General features: G+C 37.7%; 1 protein-coding gene across 1 annotated transcript; it reads left to right on the top strand.

Annotated features, from left to right (window-relative positions):
• Positions 1-196: 196 nt before the first annotated feature.
• LOC134673587 (uncharacterized) lies at positions 197-13,015 on the top strand. The gene is made up of 16 exons (XM_063531585.1): positions 197-561; positions 1,427-1,561; positions 1,900-2,068; positions 2,397-2,509; positions 2,946-3,045; positions 3,394-3,498; positions 4,222-4,377; positions 4,716-4,778; positions 5,574-5,962; positions 6,216-6,356; positions 6,762-6,930; positions 7,419-7,531; positions 7,862-7,961; positions 8,434-8,538; positions 9,055-9,210; positions 9,768-13,015. The coding sequence occupies exons 1-16, from the start codon at positions 215-217 to the stop codon at positions 9,828-9,830; spliced, it is 2,424 nt and encodes an 807-aa protein (XP_063387655.1). The 5' UTR covers positions 197-214; the 3' UTR covers positions 9,831-13,015.
• Positions 13,016-17,383: the final 4,368 nt, after the last annotated feature.

The following is a 17,383-nucleotide window of genomic DNA, read 5'->3' on the forward strand; positions in this document are numbered from 1 at the left end:
AACAAAACATAATCGACTCTCATTACAGAATGTGTATCATTACACCATTATTATTGAATACACTTATCGGTAATTTACCAATTTTAAAACGTTACCATTGGCCAGACCGCCACTAAAATAAAAGAAGAAGAAGAAGAAGAAAACGTTACCAGTTATAAAATATAATATCATGGCATTTTGAAATTAGCCTCAGACATTTACAGTCTCTTCAATAATGGTTAAAAGTAAAATAAATATCGCAGATCTGTATTTGAGCAGGGCAAAATTTGTAATGTCCTTTTTAGGTGTTTGGATGCCTCCACCAAACGAGTCTATTATGCGTAAATGCTATAGGTTTTTCATGCTGTCCTTGCAATATAGTTTCCTTGTATGCCAAGTGGTATATATGTGTCAAGTACTGGGGGATCTCGAGGAAGTCTCTCAATCGTCTTTCCTGCTCTTTGCCCATGCTAGTCTGTGTTTCAAGATCACCGTGTTTCACGTTAATATAGAATCGTTCAGGGAACTCCTGGCTCAGATGAACTCTGAGATTTTTATGCCTCAAACTGAGGGGCACGATAAGTAAGTCCACTTCGTATTACTGTTGAGAGGGATAGCCCCCCTCCATGCCCGCCCCCCAGATGCCCGCCGCGCACGAGCCCAACCGCGAGAGCTCGTGCCGCAACCAGAGCCGTAGACCGCAAAGCCGCAGATTGGCCAACATGACCTCCAAGCCATGATGGCCAACCAAGTCTGAGAAGATCAAGAAGGAGAAAAATGCCAATCAAATTGGCAACAACAGACCGGGCTGTTGTTACAGCCCGCGACTGAAGCCGCCAAAATGGGCGTAGCCCAGAAATGGCCAACGCACACCCCCAGAAAGGGGGCGTGACAGATAACTCGACTCGCAGTCGCATTGCCTATGTTTTGTCCCCCACGGAGGGACGCGTATACCACTTCTATAGGATCTTATCTTCTATGTATTACAAACAGATTAAACTCATTCTAGTCACCTAGTTGGCAGACAGTAAGGCCTGTCCAGACGGGGACAATTTTTCGCCAATCAGATTATGTATCGCGATAATCAACGGCTTTTCCCGTAAGTTTGTGTGGGCCCGGGATGATAGTAGTGGGTAGGTAGGTAATTTAGATTTTGATGGACCATGTGGGTATTGTGACTTAATAGCTGAAAGATGTTTTAGAGGCTACCCACACTTATTTTGATACTCGGATTGTCAACGGCCCGTAGTTGAAGGTAGATGTAGGTGTTTAATATGTTAGTAATGATATCACCCTGAATACGGTCCTGTTCCAGAATATTTCACTACTGCCTTACCAAGGTGTCAAATTGGAATTTGGAAACGATATGATATACTTACATATATTTAACTTTAATATTTAAGGCACAGTCACAGTATCTTAAATAACTGCAATGATTGTCCTTCAGGATCTTGAAGCTGCAGGCTTCGAGGATCAAGAGACTGCTGTTGGGATTTATGTTCATCTCTCAGACTGGCTGTAGCCTGTTCGCTCTTAGGCCACTGTTCGATGATGCTAATAGAAATTTTCCGTTTAAAATGTGGTAAGTTTTTATATACTTAGTCTTTTTACTTGAAAGCCAAGATTCCCCGAAAATCGTAAAAATTCCGATTGCCCTCACGCTTAGGATTTTTTTAAACATTTTGTTTTACTTTAGGGAAGGTAGGGGATCATTGAGTAGTGGTGAAGCTCGCGCGCCCCCTTGTAAATCAGGACGATTTCCAAGGGGGAGCCTGAGCCTCCCGACTGCCCAACGGTCCTCTACTTCCCATACTCCGTGTTTAGTTTCGGATACTCAATTGATGATTTTCCTCCTTCCCCCCTTCCCTTTTTCACTTCCTTCTCACTGAATTCTAAAATCAGTCTGGTTTCTAAAAACAGGATGCCGGTCAGTCCAGAACCCTCGCCTCAGTACGAGCTCGGCTTTTCGTTCCAATTCGTGACCATCTCCATGAGCGCCTTTATGTACTTCGGTGTGGACAGTGTCTGTCTGTCCATGGTCATCTTTGGGTGCGCGGAGATTGACATCATTAAAGAGAAGATTATGAACGTAAGCTGATTTCTGTGCTACAGGAATGAACAAAAGTGCAACCGCGCACAAATTTTAACATTGACTTAGTGAGACAATTAATCTAGTAGAAACTTTAGTTTTTAATCTGGAATCTTGTCTTTTTTTAATCTTTTAATTTATTTACTCAATAAAAAATACACAGTAATCCATTACACATATTTTTTCGCCAAACTGCATGACAGTTTGTTGGCGAACGGTAGCACTCAACAATCTTCCTAATTCTAATTTTATAACTGTTAAAATTAAATTGAAAAGATACTTAAATATAAAGGCTCTAAGGATCAAGAATAATCAAAATGTTTTCCAGGTAAAGTCAATAGCAGAAAGACGCGTTAATCGGTCAATTACCGTCAAGAGCATTTTGGACGAGCACTACAAAGTTCTGATTGATTGTGTGGTGCATCATCAAGCCGTAGTCAAGTAAACATAGTCAAGTACCGCGAAAACCGAAATCCGCAAATTGCGGGGATCTTTCTCTTTTACTCCAATGAAGGCGTAATAAGACTGACAGAGAAAAATGCCCGCAATTTGCGAACTTCGATTTTCGAGGTTATAGCCCAGTTCCGTTAGAAGCAAGGTTAGACGTGGTCCGGCGTGAGTAACCATTAGAAGCGGTCCCTGGAAGCTTGCGTCTGAAAAAAAATACCAGAAGGTATCATAAGATTACCAGGAGGTTGCCTCAAGGCCCTCAAGTCGTCTGTATAGTCCTCCTCGTTTTCGATGACGGCGACCCTACATAAACATCATAGACGTTGTCTGTATAAGTTAAGTAACAGTAGTCGCCACTGTATTCCCGCTTTCAGTTTTCAGTTCCTTAGATTATTTATTGCTGCTAAAAGAGGTGTTTGGTTTTCAGGTTCATCAAGCAAGTGGAAGACACGTACCATTCGTACTTGCTCTTTCAACTCAGCGGCAGCGTCGGGTTGATCTGCATGTCAGCTTTACGCCTACTGTTGGTATGCACTATGCTGTTAGAAACAGCGAGGAGCTTTGGCTATCTATCGGGGTTTTCGGTGCGGGAATGATTTCGTGTATTTATAACTTTGTTTATTGTAAAATAATTACCAAACTATGAATTAAACGTAGCTCGTAGGTAGTAAGGTCCAAATGTGCTTAGAAATGTTAAATTAGTATCGTTTTTTACAGTTTTTACCTGTTATAGCTAGTGTAAAACATTCCCACACCGAAAACCCCGATGTATGCTAATAATAAGCAAATTAAGATTTCAAATCGTAACTCGACTGCCAGTTTTTTCAAACAGCTAGAGCCTCTTTAAATTAATGGGGTATCGTTCGTATGTACAGGTGGAATGGAAGAGTGTCCAGTTTTTGTCAGTGGTGGTGTACCTGCTGGCGATGGTCAGCCAGCTCTTCGTCTGTTGCTGGACCGGCCACGAGCTCACCGCTACTGTACGTGTATACCTACACCGGATACACCCAATCTACGATTATTAGGAGGAGGATTAACCTTGCCTTTTAAACACATTTGGTTAAATTGAGTTCGAGTTACGACTCGGCCACGAAATTGCGCGACAGGCGATAGCGGCAGTAGCAACTATAGGTGGGAACGATATAGGGTATCTAGCTCCAACCTATCGCCGCCAGTCTCGCAATGTCGTGGCCGAGCCGTAAGAATGAAATCGCACAAGTACTCTCAGATTATCCGGTTCGAAGGACCAATACCAGAAACATAATTTCACGGCTACGGCTGTGGCTGTTTCTGTTGCTGTCAATGCTTTTTATTTGTAGGTAATGATCGAATGCGTTCAAATATATTTTTTATGATATGATTCTGCACAACACCCATAACCCGTTACTCATTCTATTACACCAAAAAGTTAGAAAGGTATGACAGGTAGATACAACAAGGTAAGGTGTAAACATACGCCAATATACCTAAGGTACATTTAAGTTAGCTGAACCTGTAGGTAAGAAGAAATGCGGCAAGAAGTGCCGTGCCGCGATAGCCTTTTATAACCATAAGCGGAAATGCATTGGCCGTCTCAATCGCTCTTGACATAACGTTGCAACAATAATCATCCGTCAGGGATGCAGTGGCCATTGATTACCTGCAATTGTTCCTTCCCTCCACCCACCTTCGAACTACCATAATACCTATACTGTTATGGACAGAGTTCTGAGCTCCACACGATGGCGTACGAATGCTGCTGGTACGAGCAGGACGTCCGCTTCAAGCGCGCGCTGCTGTTCACGATGATGCGCCTGGGCAGGCCGATGGTGTTCCGTGCCGGCCACTACGTCATGCTGTCCAGGCAGACCTTCCTTACGGTACCTATACCTTAATACTTATGCTTTCCTGGTACAAAGGTAGACTTAAATAGTACGGACTATGGATGACTGACTAGGGTACCTAATTTTCTGGCTGATGATGCATAGACAAAGAGTTTAATTTTAGATCTGGCACATTTGCGAAAGTGTCGCTGACGCTAAGGGTGGTATTCCACCTATCCAATTTCTTTGTTCAATGTCAGTGCGTCTCACTCTCTCATTAAAGCAAAATGTCAGAAGCAACACATGGCTTATGGTTACACCTCTTTCAAGTACCTATTAAGTTGCAGATTAATACATAGTTCGTTTTACTTATTTAAGTATTTATTTTGTTCCAGATTCTACGCATGTCCTATTCGTATTTTGCTGTATTAAGGCAAAGTAACAGTCGAAACAGAGCTGTAGAATTTGAAAATTAGACTAGATTTCAAACTCAAGCTATACGTACATAAACATTAGTTAAACATTAAATTAACTGCTTTTTACATTAGGTAAAATTAATTTAGTTGCCTCGTTAATTTACATTAGATACGTGTACTCGTAGGTACAGTGATTCAAAGTTATCAAACTCATAAATCGTCATCCTCCTAGCAATTAGTTTGTCATTTGTACGCTGCTATTAGAATTGCGCGTATAATTATAAATCTTTGTCAATTTGATTGCAATTAGCGGGGTAGCTAATTCGCACCTTGGAGTTGTAAACAAATCGTATTATAGTTGGAAGTTTAGACCAAGTTTTAAAGTTTGTTCCGTATACAGTATGTTGTGTGTCGGGCTAATCTAAAATGAGAGATGTTACAATTACAAGCATCTTGGTATAAGTATTTACCTAAATAGGCAAGTATCTACTGACCTACTAAAAATAAAACAACCTAATTTAATAACTTTACATTTGCTTACTGTCGTACCAAAAATTGTATAACCATTTACAATACTACAATACCGAAAAACATAAAACCTGGACGTAATGTTGTCTGAACTTATGCTATGCAAAATCAATTGGGCGTGTAGATACTGTTACCTATAAGACTTATTGATGAAAAGGTTTATTGAGACCAATTTAACCTGGCTCCATAACCTGTAATGGCGCTTATGGAAAAATTAACTAAGGAGCAATGCGGTCTAAATCTGAGGCATTTGAACTATCAGCAATAAATGAATTCATAAAACACCCTATAGTTCTTCAACCCGTATAAAACTGCCGCAAATCCAATCATCACAAGCTCACATCACTCAACATGGCGGTGAGGACGGTAAACAATGTGACTCTCTTTCTAAACCGTCCTCGAAATATCCTCTTATATCTCGGAATATGGCTTAAGCCGGCAAACTACGTCTCCTTATACGTTGCCTATGCCATTATTGTCATGTTCACTCAATATTCCTTCGTCTTCTTCGAGTTTATATACATAGCTTTAGCTTGGGGAGACATGGACGCGGTCACAGAAGCTTCGTTTCTGCTGTTCACACAGGCGTCCGTGTGCTATAAAGTTACAAGGTTTATGATCAAAAAGAATAACTTGGTTTTTCTCTTAAGCTTCATGGAAGAGGAGGTATTTCAGGCGCAAAACGAGAGACATGTAAGGTGAGATGTTTTCCACTCATTCTTCCCATTATAGAATATATTTCAGGGGCCTTTTTGAGTCCTTCAATATTTTACAAAAGCATTTGTGACTAAACCTAGAAAATAACAAACCCTTTTTGTCCTAATTAGAGCGACTTGTCTCAAGCGTTGCGTTTTTGTAATTCTTTCTGATGTGTAAACGGGCCAAACGGGGCAACAACTTTTGAGCAGCGGCGTGGCCGAAATGGTCGTTAATCCCGATTTTGATTGACAGATGTCTCCTGAATCAATCTATCATGATAAAGCGCCTGTGCCTGTTTTTCCTCGGAAGTGCGCTGACTACTTGCACATTGTGGGGACTCATGCCCATTGTCGACAGCACTGGTGGAGAACGTATCTTTCCCTTTTTGATCTGGTACGTCAAAACGAGTTTTTATCCGATTTTATTTTGTATAGGACGAGCAGCCATAGCTGTCACTGCTGATCGAATCTATTACATATATGCAAAACATATAGGAGATTGCAAGAGATAAATCTCATGCACATGCAGTTCAATGTTCATATAGACGCAAGCAAAATGGGACTTGGAGCCATAATGTTACAAGATGCTGATCGGTCTTGTGCTAACTACATTACTCAATCAAGTTTATTTAATTTAAATACCGCATGAACTGGGCAATTTCGCTAGATGGTTTTTAACTTTCTCTATTCAGAACCCTCGCACTTTTAACAACCGGGTTTGGTTTTTCACGAAATTAATCGTAATAAATTCCATTTCATTTAGGTATAGAATAGGTGATGATTGCAGTGTATTTTGCAGGATGCCAGTAGGTCCCGAGAAGTCTCCCCAGTATGAGTTGGGCTACTTTTACCAGATGGTGGCCATCTACATCAGCGCATTCCTATTCATCGCAGTTGATAGCGTCGCGTTGTCTATGATCATGTTTGGATGTGCGCAGCTGGAGATTATCATGGATAAAGTAAAACAGGTAAGTCTACGAGTAATACCTAAGTTACACAATGGTGGTTTTAATTTTTTTTTAATGAGATAGCTAACGAGCAGATAAAGCCATTTGATGGTATGGATCATTGTCGCCCATTGAAGTAATCTTAATTGTCATAACGGAAAGGAAACCCATCTTGTGTGATCAATGCTATTGCTTAGTAAGCTATTTTCTCCAATTAAAGAGCGTGCTTAAGCGGTAGGTACAGTCACCTGCAAAAACATGTTACTCTTTGAAGGCCGCATATCTGACACGATCTTATTTGTAGAGCCATAAGAGCGTGTCACATATTTTTTTGGCCTTCGAAGAGTAAGATGTTAATGCAGGTGACTGTACATGTACTAGCAAAAATATTTTTAAACGTGTGATAAAAATTGTATGCTTTAAATGTTTAGAAGATAGTAGTATCTAATAAATCACATTTTTTAGACTTTATAGGAGAGTTAATAAATAGGTAAGATAACATTTTGCAGATAAAACGAGTGTCAATGTCAGGCAAGCTTAAGAGGCAAGATCGAGAGCAGCTCATCCAAGAGAATCAAGTTTTATTCGTCGAATGTCTCAAGCACCACCAGGCGGTGATACGGTATAATGTTTTTATTTTATTTTTTATGTTATTTTATTTTATTTAATGATGATAATGTTTTGCGATAAACGTCTTTTCTGGTCATTAGTCATGTAATGACGGGTAATCTCAAATTAATCAACAAGAACAACAACAAACAGTTTACTACCTACATTAAGTAACGTTTATTTTAACCGAAATTTACCACTTTCCTCAAGAGTGATTATGCATGGCTAAGTAGTTAGGTACTTGTCATATCAATATCATCTATATTGGTTTGTGCCGTGAAGAATTTCAAGAAATCGTCTCTTCTCTTCAGTAATTAACATGTAATTGTAAGATGTATTTCAGGTTCATAGAGTCGGTAGAGGACACGTACCATGCTAACATATTCTTCCAGCTGAGTGGGAGCGTTGCCATCATCTGCATCATTGGACTTCGGATAACAGCCGTCAGGCCATATTTTTACATTTTTGCTTGAGTATCCTAGATCTGCTTTACGATTCCTCGCTATTGGCACTGTTATTGATTCTCATACAATTGCTGGATTGAAAAAGCTTTTTGAAGAAAATTCTCTGCACCCCGACGTTAGAATACAGCACGCCATCGCTTTCGCTCTGCTTGCAAGGATCGAAGTACAGAGATATGAACTTCCACAATCTATATAAGTGACTGATAGCACTGAAATGCCATTATATTAACTGGTTAGTCCAGAGAGCCTAGCCAAGATGACAATCGTACATCGAGAAACAAAAGGAAAAGTAAAAATGTACGGGGATGACCGATCCCGAAAAGTCACGTGATATCCACACATTATTTAAGTTTCGTTTGGCGTTTTCTATAAACGATTGTCATCTTAGCTAGGCACCCAAGTAAGTATCATAGCGAAGATGATAATCTATCTTAGTGTTGATGTTCCGCAGACAACGCCAGGCAGCGTGCAGTTCATCTCGATGCTGAACTACATGGTGACGATGCTGTCGCAGCTTTTTCTTTACTGCTGGTGCGGGAACGAGCTTACAATACGAGTAATGTCTAATTCCTCAATTCAATTGTAGAATGTATTGTTATGGAATAATTATTTTGGCGCGAAATGCCAATGAATGTCTTTCTCTTTTACGGCCTGATATGAGTGATATGCCATGACGCTGGTGTTGTCCTTGACTTGAATCACTTAGGGTGGGTTGCACTTGCTCCAAACCGTCTGTCATTGTAAAAACGTTCGCAAAATTTTAATGTATGGGCAGTTCCATAGTTTTCTGCTGGGTTACGTTTATCAGTTTGCCAATTGTGATTAGAGTCGCGCGACTCCCGGGGGGTAACATCTTCAGTCGCTATCCCACAGTAGGTACCACATTAGAAAGAAGTGGTAGGTATTCTAAGCCATATTGCGCGGTGAGATCGGCTAGAAGGCCTGGATTACATCTCTTTCCCCTCTTTTTTACTGCCTGAATGTTTTCGTCGTGCCATAAAGGGTGCTCTCTACTTGTCTCAATTAATTGTATTCTTAATAGGCTTTAGAAAAACTGAAGTATTACTTCCAGAGCGAGCTTCTCCGGGAAGTGATGTATTTGTGCCCGTGGCACGAGCAGTCCAATAGTTTCCGAAGACTGCTCTGGGTGGCTATGGAGCGGATGAAGCGGCCTATCATCTTCAAAGCTGGACACTACATACCGCTTTCCCGGCCAACTTTTGTTGCGGTAGTACACTTTTTACGTGATATAAAATATATAGGGTGACTATATAGTTTTAGTATCCGCATTGGGCTAGCGTGGGGACTATAGCCCAAGCCCTCTCGCGCTCGAGAGGAGGCCTGTGCCCAGCAGTGGGACGTATATAGGCTGAGATGATGATGATATAGTTTTAACAATAAGACTTCTATTGCCTTGTTTCTTTCCGATTTGTTAAAAGTGGCCAATTACTATAGCAGTGATTCTAAAGGTCTTTTTTTCAACCTTTGCCAGTTTTAAGTCATATCTAGAAACTTTTTTGCTATGAGACCAGCTCCTATATCTATATCACAAAACAAATATGTTTTTCCCATAGTGAACATCGACATCTGATCAGCTAAATTGTGTGAAACAGACAATTTTTTTCGCAATTTGGGGGTCGCTCCCGTAGTAAAAAGACGTAGGTATATATTCATTTCCCAAATGTGGCGAATGGTTGAAAAAACACCACAAAGAAATACTCAAATATCAGCAAAAAATCTTATAGGAAACCACCAACTTATATATCTATGATTCCATCTTTTCAGATTCTACGTTCGTCATATTCATACTTCGCCGTCCTCAACCAAACCCGGAACAAGGAGAAATAGTAATTGATACAACCATCCACAAATTAGTTGTTTATTTATAATATAAACCGCGTATCACATATGCGTAGTGTACAGTTACGACATTTTAGGCAAAAGTGTGCTTAGTTTATGAAAATTATGAAAAATACACTTTTTTTGTAATACTCAACGACACTTAACTTATAATAATTTAGTCGAATAGATAAATTCGTGCGCTTAAATTAAAAACTTCAACAATAGCGACAGCGAAGTGAAACAATTACAACCACCGTTTAGAATTTGATTTGCGATTCGTGATAGTTAAGAAGAACGCTTACATGTACAAACAGCATCACTCTTAACTGTCCATCGGTGGACCTTATGCCTTTTGTAATAAGGTCCACTGATGGACAGTTAAGGTCTTCATTCAATCCAATATCTGTGTCGGCCTTTAAAAACTATCGCTTATCAAGACAGTTGACTTGGTAGAACGCTTGGAGGCACTGCACTTAGTAAACAGGCATTTAATAAATTGCAACCACGGCCAATAACACAGATATTATTAGATTGAATAAAAGCACATATATAAATGCGTCCAAGGACATAAAAAGCTAAGTATCAACGTATCAATAAGCGTATGGAAAAAACAATACGCTGATATTTTTAGATACTTACCTTAATACATCCCAATCAAGCACAATAAAGCATTATTCACAATCTTGAATTTCATTTAACCTATATTTTAAAAACACAAGGAGTAAAAAAGCCTTAAAACATCAGGTATTGTTGATAAAGGTAAACAGTCAGTCGATTACACTTACGTGATAAAATATGATAAGTTTCATCACACTTGCGAGAAAATAATTAAGTTTTTAGTCAAAATAATATTAATAAAAATGGCGAATATTAGTCCGTCAACTTGTTCAAAAGTGTTCATTTGTTCATGAAATGTGGAAATAATCTTTAAGACAGGCAGTTATTTTACTCTGATTGAACTTTTGTAACCACAAGGTACAAGTTTAGTTTTTAATACGAGCAGGTAGCTTTTTTTACATCTTATTTATTTTATAAGTCATACATCTTATAACGAGTAGGCAATAGCTTGATTTGCTTGATTTGCAAAAAAATTGACTTATTGAGGAAATTATTATAAAAAAACATTTGGGAGTAATATCAGTTGTTACTCCCTCTACGCATATTACTTCGCAATACATCTTACAAGCAAGTGTGATGAAAAAATTCTGGCCAGTTACACCGTTTCAAATTATTATTTCACTAGTCACTATAGGTGCATAACTGCATATACATAATATGATACTGATTGGAAATATTTACCTACCTTCAGTAAAAGATGAAGAGGTAGGTAAATATTCTCAATTTTGTATTCATTTCATTCCCATTTTGACTAGTCTAATTACTTGGTAAATACATTGAAATTAAAAACTAAAAAAACATTATTTCATGTCAGAACATATTTTCTCATAATTGTATTGAATAAAAATAATTATATGAACGGTCAACTAATTATATTTAAATATAATACCCGTTATAATACAATAATCAAAATAAATAGGTTTTTAACGGTGTACCGGCCAGGAACAAAGCGCATTTTGCAGAAGCAAAATTGACTTTAATTACCATTATAAAAAATGTGCGTAAAACAAAAATGCGATAGAGGACCCCAAGTATCACAGCGATACGTTAAAGATATGGGAATCAGTACATTTATATTAATATATCGTAATTAATCCAATAGCCCTGTAAGCAAGCTCTTTCAAATAAATGTTTCCGAGGAAATTATAGGTTCTCTGATATTCTTTCCGACCATTTATCGGATCACAAAGGCGCAAATTTCAGAATTTTCTTATTTTCAAATTTGCGTCATTTTTAGTGGCTTTCAGATTTTTATTGGTTGGCCAGTCGAACTATGCTTGGGGCATTCCAGAAAAGTGTCGGGTACGTGACGATATTTTTTTAACACTTCTGATATTATTTGGCATAATAACGTTCTCCAGGTCATTAAGGTTGCTGACATACGACGCGTATGTCGTATGTATGTCGGCGGCCGATCGTAAGATCAGGCAGATCGTAATGTTCCTGTGTAATATTTTGACGATAGTCACATTAAACCAATATATAGGAAGGATAGATTCCTTAGGTTGCTTCAGATGCCCGAAGGGCAAACTACCCAGAAATAGGAGCCCCGAGTAGCGGGGCTCCGTCGGCTCAAGGGACGAGTCAAAGATTTTCACGTTTCACGATTTGCCTAGGAATTTCACGATATGCCTGATCTTACGACCGGCCGCCGAAATGTACGTCCTCGAAAGGGTACTTAGATCTTTTTGTGGAATACTCCTATAACTGCACAATAAATTACAAGTCGATATTTTGTTTCTAACTATAAACAATGTTTGATAATATATCTTTGTGACCACAATGGTTCATAAGCACCTCGTTGTCAAAGAATTAGCGCACTTACACTTACATAGGTACATATCGTACAGACAAAATTGATTTTACATTTATCTTCTAGCCGCCCATACGTCAAACATTGCCAAGCAAAATGATATTTTATTTTGTCAACACAAAGTTCAAATTAGAATGGAACAGGAGACCTTTTTATAGGTCGCTGGGCGGCTAGAGGTTAGTTCAAGTTTGATAACGTGATACACAGAACTCTATTCGCTAATAAACAATTCAAGAATAAATATAATCAAACAAATGGCAGTTCATCTAACTTCGAGTCACAATCAACAGAATCGAACAAATTTAAAATCACGACGTCGTCTAAAAAAGAAACACAACCGATTTTTAAAACGAGTTAAAATCACAATTATAGGGCATTTGCACACTCGCCCCAATTTTCAAACAATCGCGTTGAGCGGGGTATACACTGATGAAATTAAAGGCTATTTTACACGATCTGACAGCTTATTGTTTGCAGACCCAGAACAGATCGGAATGTCTGAAATCATTTGCTTTCAGACAAACAATAAAGAGAAGAATTTAAAGCACGGTTATACTGTGTAGGTACAATTCTATTCACCCCGTTTTAAGGGGCTACTATAAAACCGAGTAAAATGCCTGATACTTACGCCAGATGTGTAGAATACTGCCGATATATAGCTCCAAATTTGACCCCGCTTTATAAAAACTAAAATTAATCTACCTAAAGAGCGATCGCTATGTCACTACGTCTATGTCTAGGAATGGTAGGAGTTAGCACTAATGTCCGCTTCATTATTTGTTGCCTATTATACTGTTCTAATACGTTTGGCGTCAAACTATTCTCAACTCTCACAACAAGACATAAGGTCTATATCACGCCGAAAGGTCATTACAGAATTATCTATAATTTAAATGTAAATATACGCTACCGTAAAAATATAACTACTACATTTAAACAGCACTAAGTTGCTATGTCGCTGTCTCTTTAGGAAATTTGATAGTAGATAGAGATAATAAAATATTTTATATAATTTTTGGCAAAGCCGGTTCTCCACTAGAGACCCATGATATTTGCGGTAAGGCCACCCCACATCTAGCGTCTTTCGAGCGTCAGCGTCTACAACTCTATGGCCGCTGCTCGACGCAACGTCGACGCAACTGCGCAGCGACGTCATTTTCCATAGCGCTGACCAGACGCCGAAGCTCGAAAGACGCTAGATGTGGGGTGGCCCTAAGATGACAATCGCTTGCAGAAAACGAAACGAAACGCTATAATTCCCATTCATTATTTACGTATCCTAGCGTTTCGTTTTGTTTTCTGCCAACGATTGAAATTTTGGCTAGCCTTCTGCGTTTGACAAGACAGAGATTGTATATGTAAAGGTATCCAAACTCAACAGTATAGTAGTAAAACTGTCCCCACCTACTAAAACTAAACCAAACCAAATTCATTTTCTGAGATTTAATTTATTGGTATTTAGTGGAGAAATAGCCTTATAGTGAACCGAAGGGAAACATTTCTATTCATACCACAATTCTGTTATATAAAGAAGGCGTAATTTTCTCATGTTTCAACCGAAAATGCTTGAAAGATTCGCGTTGGTATACCTATTATACATTTTCTTTAGATTTCTGTAGGTATTATACCTTAAAACCTTGGCTTAGAAGCGATTTTGCATTAATAACTGCTAGGACCATTTAGCGTATTTATTTGAAATTGCCTCAAAGTATTTTCTACCAGTCAAGCAGTGTATAGTCGACGCCAAAGATATGTTCACGCTTTTGCACCTTACTCCTTTATAATAAGGCTACTGTGTAAACATTTCTTTGACGTCGACTGTACTTAGTGATGTTTTACGATCCGTTTTGGTCGTACATTTCGCATTATAAACATCAGTGCGATAGATCATTAAATTGGCACATTTGAACATCATTTACGCCTTATTTCTTAACAGAATTACCATCTACATTAAAAAGTATACGAAATGAATGCATTCTACATTTTGCACCAGTGCCCTGTTTATCAAAAACTTGTAACTTGTAATACGAGTGGAAGTCCCTTTCTAACAAAAGCTGTCAAAAAGGGACTTCCACTTGTATTATAAGTTATAAGCTTTTGATAAACAGAGTGACGCTATGGCACTACACTAAGCGTGGTCCAGTTGATATCGTCACGTATTATAACAAACTATTATTATGGAAATTAGGATAATATACATTCAACGGGTTATCTTACGTAATTCCTTGGTAGATATTTGTAATTTTTGGCAAGTAAACGTCAAATCATACCGATTTAACAAAGAAGATTATTAACAACATGCCGATGACGAATAAAAGGAAACTATACTGGGTCAAGCAGTTCATGTCAGTAGAAAATTTTAAAAAATGTAGGCGCGAAAGGATATCGTCCCATTGAAAATGTGAATATTGCGCCTTTTTCTACTGACAAGATTTACTTGACCATCTATATTTAAATTACTAACGAAAACATCTCAAAAGAATCACACGTCTTATGATTGGATAATCGTAACATATAACGAATAATCGTTAGCAGTAAACGCATTTTAATATTTTATTTAAAAAAAAATGCTGGACTTCAATGAGGTAACCTATGTTGGCAACTTGGATTGTATAATTTGTGCATCTTAATGAAAACTATTGTAATCATATGTAACTATCAGCAAAAAAGTTTGGTAATGTAAACATTAATTTAAATTTCTTCAACATTAAAACCGTTAAATTTTTTGATTTTAACGCCATCTACCGGAATTACCACGTACGACAGCCCGGTTCGCTCGAAACCGATATTATTTGAACAACTCACTATATGTATGCGTGGCTAAGTTGAAGGCTACCCGTTAAATAGTAAATCAACAGCTTAAACCACAAATATGTACAATAACTTACCATTTAAAATAATGGCATATGCTAAACTATTTGTGGTTTATGACGTCGACATATCTACTCATAAGAATTGCAGCGTAAATAGCTTTAAACATATCTATTGTTAAGTGCATTAACATATTTTGAACTTGAGTACTGACACTGTTTGTATTAGAATGTAGTGGAAGCCGTTTTGTCATTTGATTATAAACCTTGTCTTATAAGCATTAGGTCTACAATAGGGTATTTTCCTGCTAGTCAAATCAGTTACTTTTTTTAGAACTGTCAAAACGATTTGATATTATGGAATTTATAAAACATTACATCGTGACGTCAAGGTCAACACACCTATATTTTATATTTCTATCTGATTTATTAAATTGAACTTATGTTTAAAATAACTCCTATCTGTGTTTATCTAATAATTATCTGGTGCTTTATTTCATGTATAGTGTAAAATAATTTATTTTAAATACAGTATAATACCCTATTGCAGCGGTCGGCAACCTTTTAGCAGCCAAGGGCCACATAGTAGTTAACGGAGGTGACGCGGGCCGTACTTTGTTAATATTTATGACTTTATGAGACATTGTCGTTTGTCACTATTACATACAAAATAACCAAGGCGACACTCGGGCCGCAAGTGATAGGTTCATGAGCCGCATGCGGCCGACTCTTTTAGTATGAGGGTGCCTTTGGCGCCCGGCTTTGGAGCGCGTACGTCGGGCTCCGTCCGACTCTTTTAGTCTGGGGGCGAAGAAGGTGCTGCCCTATTGAATTGTAGCAATCTAGATCAGTATTTATGTATAGGTAATTATGGTTTATTGATAATTTAGAGTCATCAAGTGTTTACAGTCAAAATTATATACAGACAGTGCCATTACCCTGCTATTTTCCCATTATAGATAATAAATTTAATAAGCTATGTAATCAACAAATAAATTTAATATTTAAGCTGTCCAAACATATATATAATAACATAAATATTTGACGGAAAAGCTACATCTACATAATTTAAATCGTGTTAGTACATTTACCAAATAACCGTATATAAATAATTTAAAAACATTACCACCTACGTACAACTAATTTGCAACATATACATACCTAAATATACATAAAGGTTCTACGCAATAAAATGGTAAACATATTTTGTACAATGATTTCATTTTTTGTTCTTCAGTATAAGCAATAATGGATTTTATTATCAAACGATAAGGATGTTAATCGTTTGTAGTTAAAAAAAGACAACTAAACCAATAGATGTGCGGAAGTAAAGTCAAACATGAATTCGTAACGTAAGAATTAACTTCATATAAGACTCAAAAATGGCATTATATTTTGGGACATGAATACCAGAACTATGATTCTGGGTAGGTCATATTGAACTAAATACTTTTACTTTGGGTTTGAACACGATGTCGCAGAAATAAATTCGATTTTATGCCCATTCTATTTCTACTAGTATGTGAGAAAATCTATATATATAAATGCAAGTGTCCTGACTGACTGACTGACTGACTGACTGACTGATTCATCAACGCAGAGCCGAAACTACAAAAGCCAGAAAGTTGAAATTTGCACACCAGATTGCATTTATAAAGTGTACAAGAGATAAGAAGCGATTTTGAGAAATTCAACCCCTAAGGGGGTTAAAAAGGGGATGAAAGTTTGTATGGGGTTAAAGTTTTCTTTTAAGCTAGGAATTCAAAACTTCGTAAAAAGATATATTATTAAAATACCAGAAAACTAATTTCAGCGTTTTTGAAAATTCATCCCCTAAGGTGATGAAAAAGGGGTTGAAAGTTTGTATGGATATCAAAAAAAATTTCAAGTGGTGGACTTGAATCTTTGTATTTAGGGATATTATTAGAAGACAGGAAAAGTAATTTCGGCGTTTTGTAAAATTCATCCCCTAACAGGGTTAAAAAGGGGTTGAAAATTTTAATCCATTACAAATGCTTTGTAACTTCGTAGAAAGACATAATAGCCGATTACAAAAAAAAGTGATTGCAACGTTTTTGGAAATTCAACCCCTAAGGGGGTTAAAAAGGGGATGAAAGTTCGTCTTCGGGTGCAAATTTTATTTTAAGTTAGGAACTTGAAACTTTGTAAAAAAGTATCAAATTCAAATACAAGAAAACCAATTTCAGCGTTTTAGAAAATTCATCCCCCAAGGTGGTGAAAAAGGGGTTGAAAGTTTGTATGGATATCGAAAAAATTTTCGAGCGCGGGACTTGAATCTTTGTATTTGGGGATATTAT

Source organism: Cydia fagiglandana, chromosome 18 (genome assembly GCF_963556715.1).
Source record: "Cydia fagiglandana chromosome 18, ilCydFagi1.1, whole genome shotgun sequence".
In the NCBI taxonomy this organism is placed as follows: Eukaryota; Metazoa; Arthropoda; class Insecta; order Lepidoptera; family Tortricidae; genus Cydia; species Cydia fagiglandana.

What these genes read in the sequence shown, in the direction of transcription:
- LOC134673587 (XM_063531585.1), top strand. Translation starts at nt 215, where the DNA reads ATGGTTAAAAGTAAAATAAATATCGCAGATCTGTATTTGAGCAGGGCA. An exon ending in CAAACTGAGGGGCACGATAA is followed by an intron (nt 562 to 1,426) that starts GTAAGTCCACTT and finishes ATTGTCCTTCAG; the next exon opens with GATCTTGAAGCTGCAGGCTT. An exon ending in ATCTTTCCCTTTTTGATCTG is followed by an intron (nt 6,357 to 6,761) that starts GTACGTCAAAAC and finishes TGTATTTTGCAG; the next exon opens with GATGCCAGTAGGTCCCGAGA.